At 52.6% G+C, this 19,117-nt stretch overlaps 7 protein-coding genes across 7 annotated transcripts; 2 read left to right on the top strand and 5 right to left on the bottom strand.

Moving 5' to 3' along the window:
* Positions 1-151: 151 nt before the first annotated feature.
* Positions 152-3,055, top strand: BO95DRAFT_366201 (uncharacterized protein; the record flags this gene model as incomplete). Its single annotated transcript, XM_025582734.1, has 4 exons — positions 152-287; positions 405-1,862; positions 1,939-2,615; positions 2,672-3,055. 4 exons carry the CDS (start codon positions 152-154, stop codon positions 3,053-3,055), a joined length of 2,655 nt encoding a protein of 884 aa, XP_025440915.1.
* An 835-nt stretch (positions 3,056-3,890) lies between these two features.
* On the bottom strand, positions 3,891-4,356 carry BO95DRAFT_179504 (uncharacterized protein). The gene has a single exon (XM_025580868.1). The coding sequence runs from the start codon at positions 4,232-4,234 to the stop codon at positions 3,986-3,988; it is 249 nt and encodes an 82-aa protein (XP_025440914.1). The 5' UTR covers positions 4,235-4,356; the 3' UTR covers positions 3,891-3,985.
* On the bottom strand, positions 4,041-6,039 carry BO95DRAFT_444270 (mitochondrial 37S ribosomal protein mS45). Its single transcript, XM_025586848.1, has 2 exons — positions 5,409-6,039; positions 4,041-5,172 (listed from the first exon to the last, which is right to left on the bottom strand). The coding sequence occupies exons 1-2, from the start codon at positions 5,865-5,867 to the stop codon at positions 4,480-4,482; spliced, it is 1,152 nt and encodes a 383-aa protein (XP_025440913.1). The 5' UTR covers positions 5,868-6,039; the 3' UTR covers positions 4,041-4,479.
* A 728-nt stretch (positions 6,040-6,767) lies between these two features.
* On the bottom strand, positions 6,768-9,090 carry BO95DRAFT_179481 (RNA-binding protein). Its single transcript, XM_025580867.1, has one exon. The coding sequence runs from the start codon at positions 8,798-8,800 to the stop codon at positions 6,992-6,994; it is 1,809 nt and encodes a 602-aa protein (XP_025440912.1). The 5' UTR covers positions 8,801-9,090; the 3' UTR covers positions 6,768-6,991.
* Positions 9,091-13,387: 4,297 nt separating this feature from the next.
* On the bottom strand, positions 13,388-14,423 carry BO95DRAFT_444267 (mitochondrial 37S ribosomal protein bS16m). The gene is made up of 3 exons (XM_025586847.1): positions 14,269-14,423; positions 13,942-14,137; positions 13,388-13,846 (listed from the first exon to the last, which is right to left on the bottom strand). Exons 1-3 carry the CDS (start codon positions 14,343-14,345, stop codon positions 13,808-13,810), a joined length of 312 nt encoding a protein of 103 aa, XP_025440911.1. The 5' UTR covers positions 14,346-14,423; the 3' UTR covers positions 13,388-13,807.
* A 172-nt stretch (positions 14,424-14,595) lies between these two features.
* On the top strand, positions 14,596-16,119 carry BO95DRAFT_444265 (NADHX epimerase). Its single transcript, XM_025586846.1, has 5 exons — positions 14,596-14,787; positions 14,867-14,975; positions 15,044-15,109; positions 15,255-15,349; positions 15,443-16,119. The coding sequence occupies exons 1-5, from the start codon at positions 14,776-14,778 to the stop codon at positions 15,881-15,883; spliced, it is 723 nt and encodes a 240-aa protein (XP_025440910.1). The 5' UTR covers positions 14,596-14,775; the 3' UTR covers positions 15,884-16,119.
* BO95DRAFT_444262 (WD repeat PLAP family protein) lies at positions 16,089-18,840 on the bottom strand. The gene is made up of 3 exons (XM_025586845.1): positions 18,711-18,840; positions 18,143-18,596; positions 16,089-18,088 (listed from the first exon to the last, which is right to left on the bottom strand). The coding sequence occupies exons 1-3, from the start codon at positions 18,756-18,758 to the stop codon at positions 16,221-16,223; spliced, it is 2,370 nt and encodes a 789-aa protein (XP_025440909.1). The 5' UTR covers positions 18,759-18,840; the 3' UTR covers positions 16,089-16,220.
* Between the last annotated feature and the right edge of the window lie 277 nt (positions 18,841-19,117).

The following is a 19,117-nucleotide window of genomic DNA, read 5'->3' as shown; positions in this document are numbered from 1 at the left end:
GATTTGTTGTGCCTGGCCCTCCTCTAACGGCGTCGGGCACCTTCTACGCCTTGTACGGAGTCAATTAGAGGGAACCTTCAAAATTTCTTCTTTACCATCCCATGTCTTGTCACTCCTTTACAACTCTTTGCAGCTATTGCTCCAACGCGTCATGCCTGACCGTCGGTGGCTTCGATTGAAGGCGAAGCTCTGGCGGCGATCGTCGACATCCTCCGTTCCGGCCGCCGCCACCGCCAGCACCGATGATGGATCTGCTGGGTCCAGCCATGACTGCAACTTCAGCTCCAGTTTCTCCCACCACGACCCCCCTCCCCCTCATCCCCACGACCACGACCACGACCACGACCACGGCAACGGTAGTCCTCCGACTCCATCATCTCTCCCTCACAATTTCCCCCATCGAGACAACCTCGTCAATTCCGTCACCGACAACGGACAGCTGCAGGACCCATCGGCTAACGTTTCTCCGTCCGCCGATCACCAAACAGCCCGCCGCGCACACTCCTGCCAGACTCTGTCTCGACCTTCTCCCGACGACGGCCGTCCTCCCAGCCACCCGGTCGCTTCGGAGCACGGTGATTCCCTAGCTTCTGCCGCTGTGGGCGACATTTCCCGCGAACCGGTCCCGACCTCCAGCCGAGGACAGCTCGACGGTCCTCTCGACGGTCCTCTCGACAACACTCCATCCGTAAAGCCCCGACCAGAAGATACGGTCGAAGAGCAGCGCGAAGAGAATCGACCGTCGGCCATTCAGCAAACGGGCGCTGCATCTTCCAGTGCACCCCGACTCCCGCTGCAGCGCAAGCCTGTCGCTCGCACCTCATCATCCAGCAAACGTCCCAACTCAAGCTTGTGTTCTGAGCACGGTCACCCCCCACCAACAACGAGTCTCGCCCCCGATCGCCTACCCTCGCCGATACCAACCCCTCCCCCTCCAAGTGCCGGTCGCGCCAACGCCCCGTCTTGCCAGCTTGCCTTCAACAATCTGGGCCTGGAACGCCTGGGGTCTGCGGTCGTTGAACCCCAGTTACCCGTCTTAGATGCAGTTGCGGAAATTCCGTCCGGGGAATCCACAACCTACCAGGTAGTGACTTCAACCACACCCGCACCGTTCCCGAAGCGCCCAAGTCTTGGTTCTCGCCGTCAGTCACTGCTTGCGCCGTCGCACCAACATCTGATTAACAGCCTGCTGGATTCGGGGCCCACGGGTGAACCTGACGGATTTGACAACGGTCGCTTCAATACGTACGGTACAGGTATGGTTCGCAAGATCTGGGTCAAACGGCCAGGTGGGTCGGCCACTCTGGTCCCCATCACGGATGACTTCGTGGTGGACGAGCTGCGAGACCAGGTGATCAACAAGTACGCCAACTCTCTGGGCAAGACTTTCGATGCGCCCGATATCGTCGTCCGAATCTCACCCCGAGAGGGCTCCAATCGACAAACGACACCCGATCGGATCCTGAGCCCAGAGGAGTCATTGATGAACGTGGTGGACACCTACTATCCCGGAGGGCAAGTCATTGAAGAGGCTCTTATCATCGACATTCCTCAGCGACGCACACCCAAACCGTCCCCGCGCCCTCAAGTCTACTATAACCAGTCCGAGCCCGGCGAGCATGGCGACTACTTCCCTCTCATGCCAGCGAATCCCACAGTTCCCACACCGCCATCACACCCAAACAACTCCTCTGCCAGTGTCAACGCCCATCCCGCCCCGTCGATATCAATCCTCACTACAGGTATGGCCCCGCCACTGCCTTCGCCGGGAAGTCGCGGGAATCGACACCCGCGTCGGCCACCACTCACTCGCCATACTACAAACTCTCCTACGATGCTAGGCCAGGTGACGGCTCCGAAAGGTTTGTGCCCTCTTGAACCAATCACCATCTCAGGCTTGGCCTTTTTCCCAGATAGACCCGCTTACTTTTCTGTTAGACCCCAACGGTGTCCCAGGACCTCTATCGTCCCAGCCGGTGCCCTCCATTCCCACTCCGCCCGGTCCTCCCCCGGAGTCACCTCAGGCCAAGTCGCTTACACCTCCTGCACGTGGAGCTTCTCCGCGTCCCCGTCCGTCTGCGTCGTCCGCCAAGCCGAAGAAACCGAGTGCGACGCAGTCATTAAGTGGGGCCTTTGGTGGTCTCATTGAGGGCACGGTGCCACCGATCAACGTGTTGATTGTTGAGGATAATAATATCAATCAAAGGCTTCTGGAAGCGTTTATGAAGCGTCTGAGTGTACGTTGGAAGTGCGCTGCAAACGGCGCAGAGGCCGTGAAGAAATGGCGACAGGGCGGTTTCCACTTGGTCTTGATGGATATTCAATTGCCCGTCATGAACGGATTAGATGCAACGAAGGAGATTCGGCGACTGGAGCGGCTGAACGGCATTGGCGTGTTCCCTAAAACCGCCGATGGACGGGCTAGTGCGGCCACGGCCAGTGTGACCTCACCGCCAGCCATTCCAGGCAACAGTGATCCCCTGAATGAAGAAGACACGTTACATGACTTGTCTCTGTTCAAAAGCCCGGTCATTATCGTGGCGTTGACGGCGAGCAGCTTGCAGAGTGATCGTCACGAAGCTCTGGCGGCCGGCTGTAATGACTTCTTGACCAAGGTATGTTGTCTGACTTCCCATGACTTAACCCCTTACTAATAGCGATCTCTTCACAGCCTGTGCGATTTGAATGGTTGCAGCAGAAGGTCACGGAATGGGGATGCATGCAAGCTCTGATCGACTTCGAGGGCTGGCGCAAGTGGCGTGGCTACGCCAATGATACTTACTACTTCCCAACGGCGGAGGGTCATACAAGCCCCATGCAGACCGGACCCGAGACAGCCTCGAAGAAACCGTCCCCGAGTATCACTCCCTCGCCGTCTTCGATGCTCAGCCAGAATGGCAAGAAGGAGCGTAAGGCCCTCCATCTGCCCAAACCCATTGATGTGACCCCGGAGGATTCTTCCGGAAGTGGGAGCGGAGAGGGACTGGATTCGCCAAGCAGCCCGGTGACATCTGTCCCAGTCCCAGGTATCTCAGCTGATGCAGACGCACTCTGATTATCCGTCAAAAGAACTCTCCTCCATTCCCCGCAACATCCTCCTCTCAAACAAACGCACCTACCCACTCACCTTTACCTCTTTGTCTTCACTCACGACAATCCCTGGCGCAACCAGCTGGTGTGTATATGGTGTTATCTCGCTTCACTGCAATCCGCCGCCTGCTATCTTCGTTAACTGCCTCCCGCAGCCCTCTTCCCCCCAATCTGGCGGCCTGTTAGTTACCTCGCGACTTTGTGTGTCTCTTCCCATGGATACCCAGCATAGCCCTTTATTGCTCAGCTCGATGTTTTTTTTTTCAGTTCTAGTCTTGGCCTGCTTGCTTGCTTGCTTAATCAGGATCACGTTCACCCGGCTATCTCAAATCCTCCTTCTCTTTTTGGTCTGGTCTCCTATTCTTATTTTCTTTTCTTATGTATGTCCGGGCCGGGTCGTCCCCGCTTAGTTTCCTTTCACCTTTTCATCTTGTCTTGGAATATTGAGGTCTCTCCTCCGGAGAACAGCCCGTTCTATCGCATATTGCACGTCAGAATGCCCTTATCAATTCTGGTGAATCAAGCACGCGACAGGGACGACTATTCTCCCGCACACGAATGGAGAAAGCTTTTTTATTTTCTTGTGGAAACCTATATCTCTCTGCTTCCACATTTTCTTGCCCTCACCGCCCCTCCCTTTTTTTTTTTCCTACGTCACCCACTAGGGTGCAGTACAACTACACAGTACAGTACAATTGTCACATACATACACAGATATACAACCTGCATATAATTCTTGAATCTTGTCCGGTTTCCCGTGCTGAGTTTGTGTATGGGTTTGAGTGAGAAGTGAGGGGGGGATTGGATTTTTCTCGGGTGAAGTAGGTCCTCTCCCCTACCTTGTGTAGCTCAATCCGAGACGAATATAGCTTCATAGACACTTATCGTAAGTTCTCTACGAAGAAATCAATTGGAAAAAAAAGGAAATATCATAGGACGTTTCAACTGTAGATTGATAGTCATGTTGTTGATATGTTGATTGGTTGGTTGTATCTTTGGCATGAGAACCTGGGATGTAGGGTCCTCTGCACTGGTAAATAGATAGATAGATAGTGACCAGAGGATCTGAAAGAAAGGTAAACAGGGAATTGTATAATACAGTACTCCGGCTGAAGGGGAATCTGTTGAGATAGATCCATCCCATCCTGGGGCGGAGAAAAGAGAATCAAGGAACCGGCACACACATAAACAAAGCTGGAAGGACAACAGGAATAGAGGAATTACACGCCCATATAATACAGTTCAGCAGGGGGGAAAGCAAACCAGACCCATCATTGGCATACCGATAACATCCATACAATGTTCGTTCTCGAAGACCTCACTGAGGTGAGGAGAACGTCGCAAATGGTAGAAAAGAGAGAGGGAGAGAGAGAAGGATCGAGAAGGGGTTTAGACCTTCACGCGAGTGGGGATCTTGACCTGGCCCTTCTTCCGATCAGAGCTGGGAACACCATAGCGGCGACCAGGAGCCTTGTGACCCCGGCCAGTGAGGCCTGTGGTTTCCCGGCTGACGACCACATCCGTGAAGCGGAACTCGAACCGGGAATTCTCGGGCTGGACCTTCTGGGTTTTCATCTCCAGGCGCTGCTGGGCTCGTTCCTTGCGCTGTAGCTCTACCTGGGTCTCCTGTTCGAGACGCTCCCGATACTTCTGACGGACCTCGGCGGGCTCAGTTTTACCAATGGTCAAGCGATTGCGCTCATGAGTGATCATGTGAGGGTGAGGGATACGAGCGTCCGCGGGCAAAAGGACCTGGTGCTCTTCGTCACCCTTGCCGACCTTCTCAATATTGGCAGGACTCTCCTGAGTGATCCTGCGGATAGTCTCGTCGGGGTTGGCTTCAAGCCATTCAGCGCGCTGGTTTCTCAAAGCAGGGGCAGCAGAGAACACGCGGCCAGCGTCAATCCGATTGAATTGCCGAGACTCGGAGACAGGGTAGAAGATTTGAGGGTCGGTTAGGCGGTGAACCGGCAGGTCATTAATGGTCTCGTGGGACTTCCGTCTGTCATCGTGTTCCCGCAGGTGGGTGACAGGAACCATTTCATGAATGGCACGCGCGTAGGGGAGTGCAAGGGATTTGCCCTGGTGAACGACGCGTTAGCTTTGCTAGAAAAAAAAAAGACAGCGTCGACAAAATTAACTCCAGAAGAAGGTGGGTATTTGATGCATTTCAGATTTAAAGGCGTTGTAATCATGCCCAGTGACTGGGTCATAAAGACTAATCGATTTTTATAATTGTCTCATCATTGCATCCGAGAGGCGTTTTTGAGGGGACGCGGGAGCAAGTGTAGAAGGGAAGGGCAGGGGGCAAGCCATACTTGTTCTTTCATCTGATTCTCCAACTCGACCAGTCGAACTACCGCAGCTACTCTCCTCATATCCACGCTATACTGGACACTCACAGCCCGCACGCTCTTGTTCTGAACGGTCACCTGACGATGAATCTCGTTGCGCATGTCCTCGCTCAGTATAGGGTCGCTGCGATAAAGAGGATTTCCGGGAAAAGGCTTGTTAGTATGTGTGATGTAGTTGGTTTCACCAGGGGTGTGATGTTGTAGTTCGGACCCTTTCCCGCGAAGCCATCTGATCATCTCTCTGCGAAGCTTGGTTTGTGAAGGTCTTGTGGTAGAAAAGGAGCGAGAAGCCGGCCGCGAGGCATCTGTGAGGGAAGAAGATGTGTATGCGGTAGTGAGTCTGAAGAGAGAGGTGGAGGGGGAGGAAGAGAGGTAGGGAAGGAGGGAGTTAGAGACCAGGTGGTTCGGTATTCGTTGAGCCATCTTGGTGTGTATTTGTGCTAGACAATGAGACAAGGGGATGAAAGAGGACCAGAGGAGGAGAAGTAGGTAAGATGAGGTCAATGAATGCGGGAATAAGAGAAGGGAGGTCCAATTGACCGGAGGGGAGGGGGGATGGAGGGGGAAGGGTGAAGCAAGTAGAGGTGAATGTTGACGAAGCAAAAAGAAAGAGAACTGCACGCGAATCGAGGGTAAGAAACTTTTTTCGGGAGATGCGGTTGCATCACGTGAGCAGACCAACTTTCGTGGGTTTGAGGCCCACTTGCCCAGATAGGAAGTTTGCTACTGCCGCCGCGGCGTTGCGGGATTGAAGCAATTACGAGTATCTCATTAGGTGGGAATTAGGAAGGATGAAAAATAATACTAATAACACTGAGCACGCCTCTTTTTGCCACGCTCCCACCGTTTCGACCATCCATCCAATGGCGCAAGAAATCAAAGCTATAGAATGGAAGCCACAAGTCAGGAAGAGAGGGAGAGAGAAGGAAAGAACAGTGTCCCATTTGAGCCAACCAATGACCAATACAAGAAGATATGACGCTGTGAGGGAAAAGCCAAATCGAATCATGGTACTAGTAACGTGCGACGATGCAGCAGCTAGCCAACAGTAGCCTTCCAGAAGTCTTAAGTGTATACCCATGTCAACGCCTTGCCCCATTTGCAAACATTGGTGGTTATGATTGGAACTGACTCAGGAAAATGCACACGAATAAGAGTAGGGAATCGATCAATCTTTAGCAAGAACACATTCGAAGGCAAAAAAACAAGGCACAGATACGGGGTATGAAGATGGTGCAGGAAACAACGCAACAGGGACTTGATCAATGTAAAATCCTCACGCAGATGCAAGATTCCCCTCCAGAAAAAGCAGACATGCAAGCAGCGCCCCTGTTTCCATGCTATCAGAGTGCAATATGAAAAGAAAACCACGCAAGTCAAAGTGTCCAGGGCCCAAAATCCTTACTCCGAGGAGGAAGGTGACCCTCCAAATGCTAATCTAACTTATAAAAAACGATAATCGCCCCAATACGCCAGGTAGCCCAGTGGTCATCAAGCATCGCGGACATTTAGTGTTCCACAGAGACGTAAAATTGTTCTTTTGACCTCTAGCGGCCCATCATGTAGTCCGGATAGGAAAAGTTGAACCCTCCCAGATTCGGCGCCCCACCGGTGAGCGGCGGAGGAGGTGAAACCATCGTAGAGTTGGTCCGGATTCCAAGGCCCGGGTTGGAGTTGGGGTTGAAAGCGCCATTGGTGGGAATGGGGGCATGCATGTTGCTGACAGGATGGATAGGGCCGTTGTTCCTCAACGCCAAGGGGGGAGCGAGACCGGGAGGCGCTGATAGTCCAGGTGGCGGGCCACTGACCGTAGAGAACACATGGCTATTGTGAATCCCACCGAGGCTGCTGCCGCCAGGTACACCGCTTTGAGAAGTCATGGTATTCGATGCACTCATGGAGCCCGGTTGCCCGGAACGCACTCCCAAAGGGTTCTTCGAAAAGCTGAGTCGAATCCCAGTCTTGATACTATTCGACAATTTGAAGCCGTAGAGCTCGTTGAGCGCCTTTCCGGCGGTACCCACATCGTCGAACTCCACAAAGCACATAGGACCATTCTGTTTGTTCCGGAAACACAGACGTTTGTAACCACGCTGCTTAGAAAATAGAGCCTTGAGCTCTTCCTCCGAGGTATCCGGCGGAAGATTACCAACGTACAGAGTATTGCAAGGCGGATTCATATCGTTCGGATTCGCAGCAGGTAGACTGTGGCGGTGCATGTGCGGGTTGCCGTAGGGAAATCCGTGGCCGGCCCCAATGTTATTCATTGCTTGCGGATATGTGGATGCAGGGGTAGATACTCCCATATGCGCAGAGTTCTGAGGAGTGTAGCCCTGGAGTGGTGGCGATGAGATGTTAGTCGCCAGGGACATACTGGCAAATTGATTACTCAAAATCTGAGGATTCGTTGCACGGCGCCCAGCTGATACGGCACCAGAATGTCCGTTTTCCGCATAGCCAACGGGGTCCTTAAGAAGTTCCCCCGTGTCTTCGTCAATGTCTTGATCGATCATCGATTTGCCGCTGACACGAGGCAATTCAGGGATCCCACTTCCAAGTGGCGATTGTGGAGCAAAGATGTTGTGCAGGCGGGAACCTGACTCTGGCAGACCATCACCGTTGGCAGCTCCGGTTGTCGCGCTGAGCTTCTCCAGACTCTGAAAGGTTCCGTTGAACCGTGACGATTGACGCGACAACGCTCCGTTGACACCTCCCAACAGACTGCGGGTTGCAGTGTGATCAATGGTGTTCCGTCTAGGTGCCAACGACGATCCCACTGGGCCGGTCAATACCTCCACAATCATGGTAGCATCGTTCTTGGAATTCGGTTTTCCATGGAGCAAAGCCCGCGCCTCTTCAGCAGCGGCCAGCGTGCCAAAGCGCGCGACTGCACAAAGGTATCCATTATCTTCCGGATGGTCAGAAGGTATGAATTCAGCTTCCACGAGGTCTTTCGCGAATAGCAGCATACTGCGCAAAGCCTCGCGACTGGTGTTGCGCGGAAGCTTCCGCATCAATATGATCCCACCAGCCCCATTGACAGGACGGGCGAAGCCGTTTAGCGACTGTGCCGAGTCGGCGAAGCGCATGGTGGTCGAAGCGACAGTGTCAAAGGACGACGAGGGCGCGATTGGGGAGAAGGGGTGAGTGAACGTAGGAGCTAGCGATGAAGAGGCCTGCGACGCGGGCGGACTGTACACGTCGGTCGACATCACATTCTGGGCCGTCGAGGGCGGCTGAGAAGCTGAAAGCGACTGGTGAGTCGGCGACGCGCCCGAGGATACAGACGGTGTGCGCTGAGTGGTGCTGAAAGAGCCGGGACTCGTGCGGGTGGATTGATTCGAACTTCCACTCATGCCTTGCAGAGGAATGAATCAACGTGTCAAGTCGATCGATCAATGAAATTCCACGAACAGACTCGAGGAGCACGGACTCTCTAGGAAGGCAAGGGAGCGAAAGTCAAATGGGTGACAGGCGGCACCGGTTGGAGGAGCCAGCAATGAAAGAATTAGTAGCTGGAACGGTAACGCAAGCAACTTATCACTTATAAGTAATCTAGTGACAGATGATAGTCCAAGGTAAGTGAGACGTGCGATGAGTGCGATATGCTGGGTTGCGCGCGACTGGAATAGAAGTGCCGCGTTCGGCCGCGTTCAGGAGGCGATATGCGACAAAATGAGGAATTGACGGCGACGACACAATGGCTGAAACCTCAAACGGAATAATAACACGAGTAAATATTGTGAATCGAAAGATGTGAGAATGTGAAAGGACTGATTAAATGATTTTGATGATCACAATAGTGGTGTAGGACAATGGCGTGGTGTATTAGTGGGGAGGAGGGGAGTGGGGGGTGGGTAGAGTATGATGAAAGGAGAGGAAGATGCAGAATGGAAAAGAGACGGGAGGGGGGGGAGGAGGGAGGACTGAAGGGAAATGGGAGGTGGAAGGTGGGAGAGGATGACGAGTATGAACCGAAGACGGGAAGAGGGAGTGGGTGTGGAAATTGAGAGGGAAGAGAGATTAATCGGGGAAAGGATAAGGTTCGGTTTTTGGGGGGGAGGGGGGGAAGAGGGAGGGAGAGGGAAGAGGAAGAGGGAAAAGGCAGGGAATGAGTGGGTGCGGACAGAAAACAGAGAGAGAGAGGGAGGGAGGGAGGAAGAGAAAGAAAGCAGGCTGGAGTGAAGGGGAGAGGGGGGGAAGTGCCTAGTTAAGTAGCAGTAGTAATATCTAAGTAGTAAGTCGCAAAGTAAAGAAGTATGAAGTAGCCAAATGGATCCTCAACAGCGATCAAAGGATGTTGTGAGTAAACATGTAATGACTTGCAAACATATTATGCTCAAGAAATCGAATATCAAGTAGAAACTGGAGGCGAAGAAGGCTTGCTATGGTGGAGGTGGTGAACCTGGAATGACGGCGGCGATGATGATGTTTAAAGGAGAATGATAGTAGTGATGATGATGACTGGCTGAACGGACTGGGGTGGGAGAGAGAGAGAGATGAAGGAAGGAAGGAAGGAAGAAAGGATAGTTAGGTAAGTAGAGAGTCACTGAACAATGACTGTAAAAGAGAAAAGCGAAAAAAAGAGAGGGAGTGGCAGTTCGTCCGTCTGTCCGTCCCAGACAAGAGAGCAATATGCCAATAATGAATGGATGAATCGAGCCCGGAACGGTCCTTGAGATTTTAGGGGGAAGTCGAAGTGTTGGTGGTAGTCGAAAAGAGAGAGAGAGAGAGAGACAGAGAGACAGACCAGAGGTAGGGAGGGAGGGAGGGAGGGAGGGAGGGGAGAATACCGATCGATGGTGGATTAGTTCTAGAGAGTGAGTGTTCGTTCTCGTCTTCTTCCACGGATCCAGTCTGCTTCCGTTCCAGGAGTTTGCAAATGATGGACAATCGGAAGTCCCTTGGACTCTGGCTCGAGGACGACTGTTCACTCACTCACCCAGTCCGTTCAGTGAGGGACTTTGGTACGGAAAGTACGGAGTAGGTAAATTATTATCATGCACTATTAAGGTGGTTTACTAGTAGTTACAGTAAGGTAGTTAGTTATCCACTGTCCAACGAGCGTGCCAGAAGCTCGAGCGCGACCCGGCAGTTCGAGATGAACACAACACGCGACTTGATATTAAAGACCAGGGACTAAAATCCATTGCCCAGTGATTCCCGATCTCCCCGGGGAAGTGTGGTGTCGTCAAGTTGACTACGAGTACTGTACGTACTGTACTCTAGAGATAGTGATGGCACATGATGATGATGATAGTACGGAGTACGGAGTACTAGATTAATCAACACGACCATGAATCAATCACTGCCTCTGTCTCTCTAGCCTCTCTGAATCTCCGGAGCGGCTGCTTGCTGCAACAGCCGACTGACTGCGTGCGAGTCGCCTGCCATCGGAGAGCGAAATATGCAAGCAAGGAGATGCCGATTGCAGCTCCATTTAATTCTACGCAAACAACCGCCACGACGGATGCGAACGTGGAGGAAAGTGCGTGTGCCGAGGCCAGCGGGACGTGGCTGATTCAGCAGCTAACAATTTATGCATTAGTTAGTTGATTAGCACTTATCGCAATATCGAAATTACTATCCTCGTCATTCACCAATTCAGCCAACTCCAGTTGTTTTGTTGTCCAAGTCTGGCCCGGATGGGATGGTCTCGCGCGATAAGGGGGGAGACGCGAAGAGAACAATAAAAATCAAAAATCAAAATCAATTGAACAGATGGTCGATCTGGGTCCTGGCTCCCCGACACACCCTGCGAAACAAACGCTCGGAACCTGGAATGAACCCCGCGTTATCCGTGGCGGCATGACTCGACAGTTGGTGACAAGATTAAAATCCCACCAACACTCAACACGCTCCGAGGCTAGTTAACCTTAGTAGTGAGTCTAGCACGCAAGCAACTCTTTCTAGATGCCGGCTGCCTGCTTGAAGCACTAACCAACAATCAACCAAACTACCCAGGAACTAATTCTTTAGTACCTTCTGCTCTCTTCTGCTACCCCTGTTCCCTCCTCTAACTACTACATAGTAATTACTCAACGGCGGGCGCAACTGCAGTTCGTACTCCGTATATGACGAATGCTTTCTCATGCGCTAAAGCCAAAACAAGTATCTCAACCATGTCAGAGAAGAACCCTAATCTTCTCTTCTCATCTGATCACGAGCAAGTCTCACTGTACGACAGAAAGCCTGCCCATGGATGAAACCCGTGGTTCCCGGCGACCAGGAGCCTCTTGCTGTGCGGCTCCACGAGCGCATTTCGGCGTCTCCATTGTGAAGAAGGAAAACGGAAAGGAGAGATCAACATGCAAAGCTCTGGCGGTGGTCTTCGCATAGTAAGCACCAAATGGGACAATCCCTAACTATGTGATCTGGACAAGACCGTAGACTGACCCAAACCGACGGCCTGTATCTCTTGGGGTCTAGAAACTCGGCCCGAGACGCATGCATCGACCGGACGAAAACCAGTCTGGGAAGATCTCAAAATGAATTAATCAACCATATTGAAAGACTCAGGGCCCGTGATCGTAGCCTGCAGTCTGCCAAATTTGAGGCCAGATTCCTATCATGTGATTGCGAAGGGAGAAGAAGGAAAGAAGAAGAAGGCTTGTTGTTGTTATTGACCAGGGAAAAGACGGAATCAGGGGATCAGGTCTGGGTCGCGCAGTTCTTGCTCCCCCCCCCCCCACCCACTCTCCCTCTCTCTGTCTAGAACCCGCCACCATATCCTGCACAGCGTCTCTTCCGACGACACGATAAGCCCCCCCAATACACCTTGTTGTAGAGGAACAACCCACATGCCGACATGTACAGTAGATACCTAAAGCCGGGGCAGGATGACCTTCCTGGACCCTTTCTGAGGCCGCTACTTTCTCCGACAAACCAACCACGATATAGTCCGATGAGGCGACAAGTTAAAGTCTGGCGGACTAGTTCCAACCTGCGCGGGCATGGGAAGTACAGTACAGTTCAGAACTGTACAGTGGTGGGTGGAAGAGAGGAGATAGGCGTGTGGCCACCACCCTATCTGGTGAAGGGAAGCAGGCCCTGGATATGTGTGTGGCTTGCCATGGATCAATGGGAATGCTCAAACTCTGATGTTGATCTTCCTGCCTGGAATTCCGCAGGAAAGCCAATCACCACGGCCCGTCAGACAGATGGGCCTCCGGACTGGCTGATGCGGCGCCTGTCCCCTGAATTAGATTGGCCCAGGTCTGATTTCGATGCGCGGCAATTGTAACAATAAGCAACAAGTAGAAGAGAGGGTGGAAGAGGAGGGGGAGGGGGAGAAAAAGCCCGGCATCAAAGCACTGGACGACAGACTGGAGTTAAATGTCCGCAGAAAGTAGATCTGCTACAAATTGGGCGGCAGTCAAGACAGGGCAGGGTCAACCCCTGCCCATGGTGAAAGCTGAGGAGTCCCATGTCCGAGCTTCTTGTTTACACCAAGAATCAGGCACTGGGTCGGCCTTGGTAACTGGTCGCCGTAGTGGTTTCTGCCTGGCCGTTGATGCCTATATGCATGTTAGGTAATTCGGAGTCACCACCGGATGGCACTTGTGAAGCCGATACATGGGTTGCAGCCGTTTATGAGGTATTTGTTGAATCATGCCGGAGACGCGCTGACATGTTGATATAACCTGTCGTTGGGAACCTTATAGTTTATGGTCACCGATGGGAAGCTAGCATCATGACAGTGCTAATCCAAGGGCAGGTGGTGTCTGTGGTGGGCGGTCATTCCCTGCCTGGTCACCTGCCAGACCTCAAATGCAAGGACCGCAACCAAAAAGTACTACTTGGGTCCTACTTTCGCTATTATGACTCCCTCTGAACGGCTTGTTCAGAAAAAAAAAAGAAAAAGAAAAAGTACCCCCGTGACAGACTACATACTCCAGCAGTGAAGCCTGCATCAAAGTAAGGAAGTACTAACTGCCTCACTCCAGTTCTAGACTCTTTGAACATGCACCCACCCCAAGAGTCATGCCCAACACATGCATACAGGATTCAGTGGACAGAAAAATGAGAACATAACCCCATCACAAAACCGATGCTAATTGCTAGTAATCACAATGCGAGACGCAGTCACATAATCAGCGCACATAATGTACATAATCCCAGAAGTGTTTCCAAATGTATATCACTCTCTCAATAAACGCCAATAAGTAATGCCAGGAGGCGGAACATCCAGGGATGTCTTTCCCCCTCCAAACTTGCCCTTCCCCTCGGATTCTCTTCCCTTTCTTCTCACGAGTCACGGGCCCTGTTCGACCGGCTTACTGGCCCAGAGCTCCAGTGCCTCATGTCTCGTGCTAAATGTACAACAGATGTATCAAGGAACGATGTAGACGCGCTCGTTGGGTTTAGTTGCTGGGAACCTTCTTCGCTTCAATGAGACCGGCCTGGGAGCACATTCGAAGTCAGTAAAAAGGTGGTTTTCCTTATCGTGGCTGTCCGTCCTGCGGCGAGAAAAGCCTTCCCCGGAAAATGGACATACCAAGTGCAGTAACCTCCAAACACCGTCACTGGGCTGTGCGCCAACACCCAACCAGTACTTGGCCCGAGATCGGTCGAGCGAGATATCCTTGTATGCTCTCGCGGCGCGGGCTTCCTCGTCGGAGAGCCCGGTGGGACGTTGAGGGACGGGGTTGAAAGTACCAATGACCTCTAGGGGCTTGGAGTCGCGGGCCGAACTGAGCGAACAATTGATGTTAGCGCAATGATTCAAGTTCGTCGATAGACTGCTGCTGGGGCAAATTTCAAGACGCCTCGGTAGCAGCACAGCACATGCGCTTCAAAAGAGACCTAGAAAAAATTCACCTACCGAGCTTGCGCAACCACGATGTTGTAAAAGGGCTGGTGCTTGTTCCCGAAGCGGGACAGACGAATACGGACGACCATCTTGAAGGAGTTCGGGTTCAATTGGAAGAGATTGAGAAGTCACCGAGCCAGCGCAAAGGGAGATCTCAACTGAACAACGAGCTGGAGTAGACCCTCGATCTCCGACTCCGCGGCAGTTTCCAGCCTGTCCGGAGGATCAGTTTGTCCGGATTGAACGCCCGAGTCGGACTAGCGCCGGACGGTGGGGAACGTCGATAACAATGATGCAATGCAATCGATGCGAACACTTATCTAGCAATCATGGTGCTGTAGCTTGAGTAGCTTTTACAATTAAATCTTTCCTAATCCAATTCAAATAGCCTCACTGAGAAACTGTGCAACGCTGTACTCACTAGCTTAAAATTGACACGCTTGTATGCTCCTCTCCTCCATCCTAAGGCGGAAACCTCCTCTCGCGGCCTCCTTCCGGAAATTTAGTACATCAGCCAAAATGTCATTGAAGGTCAGTCGGCTCATGAGCTTTGCAACCTACATCCCCAAGAGGGAGCTCGGGTCATTAACATCGTGTTGATTGCGAATAGGCTCTCTCCTCCAAAGATGCCGCCTCTCTGGACAAGGATCTCATGGAGACCGGCGGGTTCTCTCTAGATCAACTCATGGAGCTTGCGGGGTTATCAGTCTCTCAAGCAGGTGCGCGCCGATACCAGCCAGCCCACCATTCAGCAACAATCCATTCCTAACGCCAGAGATAAAAACAGTATACCGCATCCATCCCCCGAGCGCAGGAAAGAACATTCTCGTCATTTGCGGTCCCGGGAATAATGGTTAGCACTCGATCCCTACCACCTACCACCTACCACCGTCACCTTCAACGCCACCGCCATAGCCCATCCCCATCCCCATCTTATCCCCCAATGACCCAGTCCCATTACAACACCATCACGGACCTAACCACCTCACCCAAACCAGGCGGCGACGGCCTCGTAGCCGCGCGCCACCTCGCGCACTTCGGCTACAACCCAACAATCTACTACCCCAAGGAAGGGAAAAACGAGCTCTACCAGGTAATTCAAATTCAAACTCCAACCTCATCCCCAATCCCCTACCCCTCACCCTCAAACCCAAACCAACCCAACCCAAAGTTAACCCTTCACAAGCGCCTCAAAACCCAACTCCGCAACCTCTCCATCCCGATCCTGAACGACACGCACGACCTGCCGGAAGCCATCAAAACCTCGCACCTGCTGGTGGACGCGATCTTCGGATTCAGCTTCGGGGGGCCGCTGCGCGACCCGTTCCCGGAAATCATCAGCCAGATGGAAGCGGCGACGATCCCGGTGCTGAGCGTGGACGCGCCCAGCTCGTGGGACATCGAGAGCGGACCGCCGCGGGACGGACCGGGGGCGAAGTTCATGCCGGAGGCGTTGATCAGTCTGACGGCGCCGAAGCCGTGCGTGAAGTTCTACCGCGGGAGGCATTTTGTGGGCGGGAGGTTTCTGACGCGGGGGATTGCGGAGAAGTATGGGTTGGATGTGCCAGATTATCAGGAGGTGGATCAGGTGTTGGAGGTTGGGGTGGATGCGGAGGGGAGGTTGTAGATTGAGGAGGGGGATTGTGTTTTGAGTATCGATGAGACAGAGGGGGGGGTAAGTTGTATAGTATAGTACAAGGGAGGGTGTGTGCCCTGGATTTAAGGGTCGTGGGATGGAAATGAATCCACAAGCGGGTTGAAAGTGCTATTCATATTCCATAGGATGGACAGTCGGACCTTATGTAACCCTCCCTAGTGAATGGACTTGACGGTTACTTAGTCAATAGTTAATTTCATGCAGGTGTGCATCGCTATCGTTAACCAATATGTATAATCCCTATGAATATAGAATATCAAGAACTCTCTATCAACTCAGAGAGATACTCTTCAGTTAAGTGCTCGCCCTACGAAAGCGACTCCTTGATCTCACCAATGATGCCCTTGGTTCTCGGCTCCTTCCCAAGTCCAGAGCTCGAGATGGTGTTGAGAAGGGCTTCCACATCGTATACCTCCTTTGCCGCGGCCTTGACCTCCTCCCCCAGTGCCTTGACCAGTGTTCCTAATGCGACAAGGCTACGGTAGACTGCCTCGGAGTCCTTCTCGCCCTGAAGCATCTGCGTAAGCTCCGCAAGAAGCACCAATCCCTTCTCCGACGACTCAGGAGCCGCTTCGTTGCCTCCAGAGGTCAAGTAGACGGCGACATTGATGTAGAGGGTCGCAACAGCGATTGTAAGGTTTCGATTGGGCGTTGATCCGCTGGCGGACAAAGCAGACTTGATGGCAGGCAAAATGTCATCGAATCGGCTTATGACCAGGTTGCGACCAGCTTCCGTTTCGAACAGATTCGCCAGCATTCTGACCGATAGCATTGCATTGTTCACGTTCAATGGAGAGTTGAAAATTCCACTTGAAAGTAGCCCTGTGATAAGATCCTTCCCATCGTAGTCCGCACTAGCGACCGCAGGAGTGGCGGCGGCGAGTAAGCGGAGGAGATCCAAACCGGGGAGTCTGCTCGAAATAGGCCACAGCGTTGCGACCTTATATAATAAGACAACACCAGTATCTGCGATGGGCGATTCATTCAAGCTCGAGGATTCTAGATGCGTGCATAGAGAAACCACAGTCTCGAGCTCGGATGGACTTAATGACAATTCTTTCGATCCAGATGACACAAGTTGCTCGTTCAGCTCTTGCAACTTCTTAGCAATTACCTTGAGGTTGGCGGACTTGATCGACAGGTACTGCTTCTGAGGGAGGACCTTGGGGCGGGGCTCCGGGGCCGGCGGAGGCTGGGTAGCTTGCGATTCTTGTCCGTCTCCAGGACGGTAGCGTCTTTCTGTTCCCCAAGGGTCGGCACCAGCAGGTGTCGGGCCTTGGCTAGGTTGGCCAAGGCTGGCACCCTGGCTGTTCTGAACGATAAACTGTGCGACTTGATCAAGGTAGTTCATAGACAATTCGTTGTCTTGAATGAACTTGGTTGCGGCCTCATATGGGTTTTGAGAGACGTTGTATGGTAGTTTGAGAGGAGGCTTGCCGTCCTCCACGTCGACATCAAAGACATAGTCGTAGTCCTGACCCAAGTACTCAATCTTCCTTCCGCTGCTGGCAGCGGAGTCGACCACTGTGCCTACCGCAATCCATTCGCGCGATGCCATCGACCACGTATGGGCAGTAATGCTACCATCAGTCTCACGAATCATCTGTACCTGACCGTCCTTAGTGCCTGATTTCTGTTTGAGAAACTCAGGACCGGGAAGTTGTTCCTTGTTGATCTTGCCGACTTGCTGTTCCGGAATCGCGGACTCCTTGACCGTCTTTTCGAACTGTTGAAGTACTTCAGCACTTGCGATCCGATCCTCGCTTCTGGTGAAGACGCGAGTGACCCGATCACTGGCACCTGTGACAATATCCCCAGTCTCCTGGCAAGCAGCAACACTCCAAACCGAGATCGCGGGATGTGTTATCGTTTGCACGCACTGCATGCCATTCCACACTCTGACCGTCCGGTCTTCGCCAGAGCTGACCAACTCACCAGAAGGCAAGGAAGCCAACGAGTAAATAAAACTTTCGTGACCGTGAAGCTCTCCGACAAGTTGTCCTTGTATGGTGTGAAGTCGAATAACCCCATCGTTGCTTGCGGAAGCGAAGTGCGCGCCGGAAGGGTGAGAAGGAGGAAGCTTGCACAGCGCTCGCACGACATCTTGAGAGTCCTTGATAGTTTTGAGAAGTTTGCCAGAGGTATTGAAAATACGGATAATTTTATCCGCGCAGCCTAATGATTTGTTAGTACTGAGATGATGCGATCGTTGAACAACATGGCACCTACCGGTGATGATTGTGTCTTTATCGTAGGCAAGCACCGTCCAAACGCTTCCCTGATGACCGTCCAAGACAAGATCACAGTCCCATTTACCTACTCGCCAGAGTCGGGCCGTGGAGTCCCAGCTTCCACTTACGATCCATCCGCCTTCGTGTGAGACGTCCAGCGCACACACGTTGTGTGCATGGCCTAGGAGCATGGCGTCCGCATTGTCATCAGCGGCTTTGCCGGGTTGCCTCGCCTCGATGATTGTATCTTGTCCGCCAGAGAGGACCAAGCCATCGGGAAAGTCGGGTGTGGGGGAATAATATGCGAGGGCGTTGATGAAGGCTGACCCGTGAGAAGTGATGTTGTAGTCATACGTCGGAGGCGGGGTAGACACTAGTCTCCATAGTCGCACTGTTGCATCTCGAGATGCTGAGAAGATGGCATTCGGATGAGGAAAGGCCACAGCGCGAACCTATGATACAGCGAAATAAAAATAAAATGATCAGTTGTCGGGAATTGCCAAATGGGGGGGCAGGGTGGATGTGGGCAAAGTCAGCGTCAACAGCCGGGAGGGGGGCGTTCTTACATCATCGCCGTGGCCCTCCAGGGAAGCGGAGATCTTGAACTCAGGCATACATGAACTGATGGTCTAACAAGGGGAGTGAAGTGAAAGAGCTTGGTGGGGGAGATGGAGGGACTGAGGGAGGTGGTTTGAATGAGAAGGATGACAACGATAAGAGTGCAAAGATCAACCTCCAGAGCACCCTGGTGGTTCCTGGTTGGGAGGTAACAGTCAGTAGGCAGTACCTGGGAGCTGTTGCTTAGGGAGGCCATGGTACCTCCGCGGGCCATCACGTGGGCGGTGGCTCAGCTGGCCGGTTTGGGCGGGAAGAAGTTGCTAGAATCGGAGCAGTGGTTGATAAGCTAAATAGGAGGAGTCATGGTTGGATTGGTAGATAGGTAACTACGAAAGATTTAAGCTGTACATATCCA

This window comes from Aspergillus brunneoviolaceus (genome assembly GCF_003184695.1).
Source record: "Aspergillus brunneoviolaceus CBS 621.78 unplaced genomic scaffold BO95scaffold_45, whole genome shotgun sequence".
Classification (NCBI taxonomy): domain Eukaryota; kingdom Fungi; phylum Ascomycota; class Eurotiomycetes; order Eurotiales; family Aspergillaceae; genus Aspergillus; species Aspergillus brunneoviolaceus.
Note: the sequence above shows the minus strand (reverse complement) of the source record. Positions and strands in the feature narration are given on the sequence as shown.

Bases quoted from the DNA above. Each gene is read 5' to 3' on its own strand.
- BO95DRAFT_444265 (XM_025586846.1), top strand. The intron at 15,110-15,254 runs GTTAGCACTCGA...CACCCAAACCAG, and splicing joins TTGCGGTCCCGGGAATAATG to GCGGCGACGGCCTCGTAGCC. The intron at 15,350-15,442 runs GTAATTCAAATT...ACCCTTCACAAG, and splicing joins GGAAAAACGAGCTCTACCAG to CGCCTCAAAACCCAACTCCG.
- BO95DRAFT_444262 (XM_025586845.1), bottom strand. From the start codon at position 18,758: ATGCCTGAGTTCAAGATCTCCGCTTCCCTGGAGGGCCACGGCGATGAT. The intron at 18,597-18,710 runs GTAAGAACGCCC...GCTGTATCATAG, and splicing joins TGGAGGGCCACGGCGATGAT to GTTCGCGCTGTGGCCTTTCC. The intron at 18,089-18,142 runs GTAGGTGCCATG...ACAAATCATTAG, and splicing joins TAAAGACACAATCATCACCG to GCTGCGCGGATAAAATTATC.
- BO95DRAFT_444267 (XM_025586847.1), bottom strand. From the start codon at position 14,345: ATGGTCGTCCGTATTCGTCTGTCCCGCTTCGGGAACAAGCACCAGCCC. The intron at 14,138-14,268 runs GTAGGTGAATTT...TTGTTCGCTCAG, and splicing joins ATCGTGGTTGCGCAAGCTCG to TTCGGCCCGCGACTCCAAGC. The intron at 13,847-13,941 runs GTATGTCCATTT...ATGTGCTCCCAG, and splicing joins TTTGGAGGTTACTGCACTTG to GCCGGTCTCATTGAAGCGAA.
- BO95DRAFT_179481 (XM_025580867.1), bottom strand. From the start codon at position 8,800: ATGAGTGGAAGTTCGAATCAATCCACCCGCACGAGTCCCGGCTCTTTC.
- BO95DRAFT_179504 (XM_025580868.1), bottom strand. From the start codon at position 4,234: ATGGGATGGATCTATCTCAACAGATTCCCCTTCAGCCGGAGTACTGTA.
- BO95DRAFT_444270 (XM_025586848.1), bottom strand. From the start codon at position 5,867: ATGGCTCAACGAATACCGAACCACCTGGTCTCTAACTCCCTCCTTCCC. The intron at 5,173-5,408 runs GTATGGCTTGCC...GTCGTTCACCAG, and splicing joins AGAATCAGATGAAAGAACAA to GGCAAATCCCTTGCACTCCC.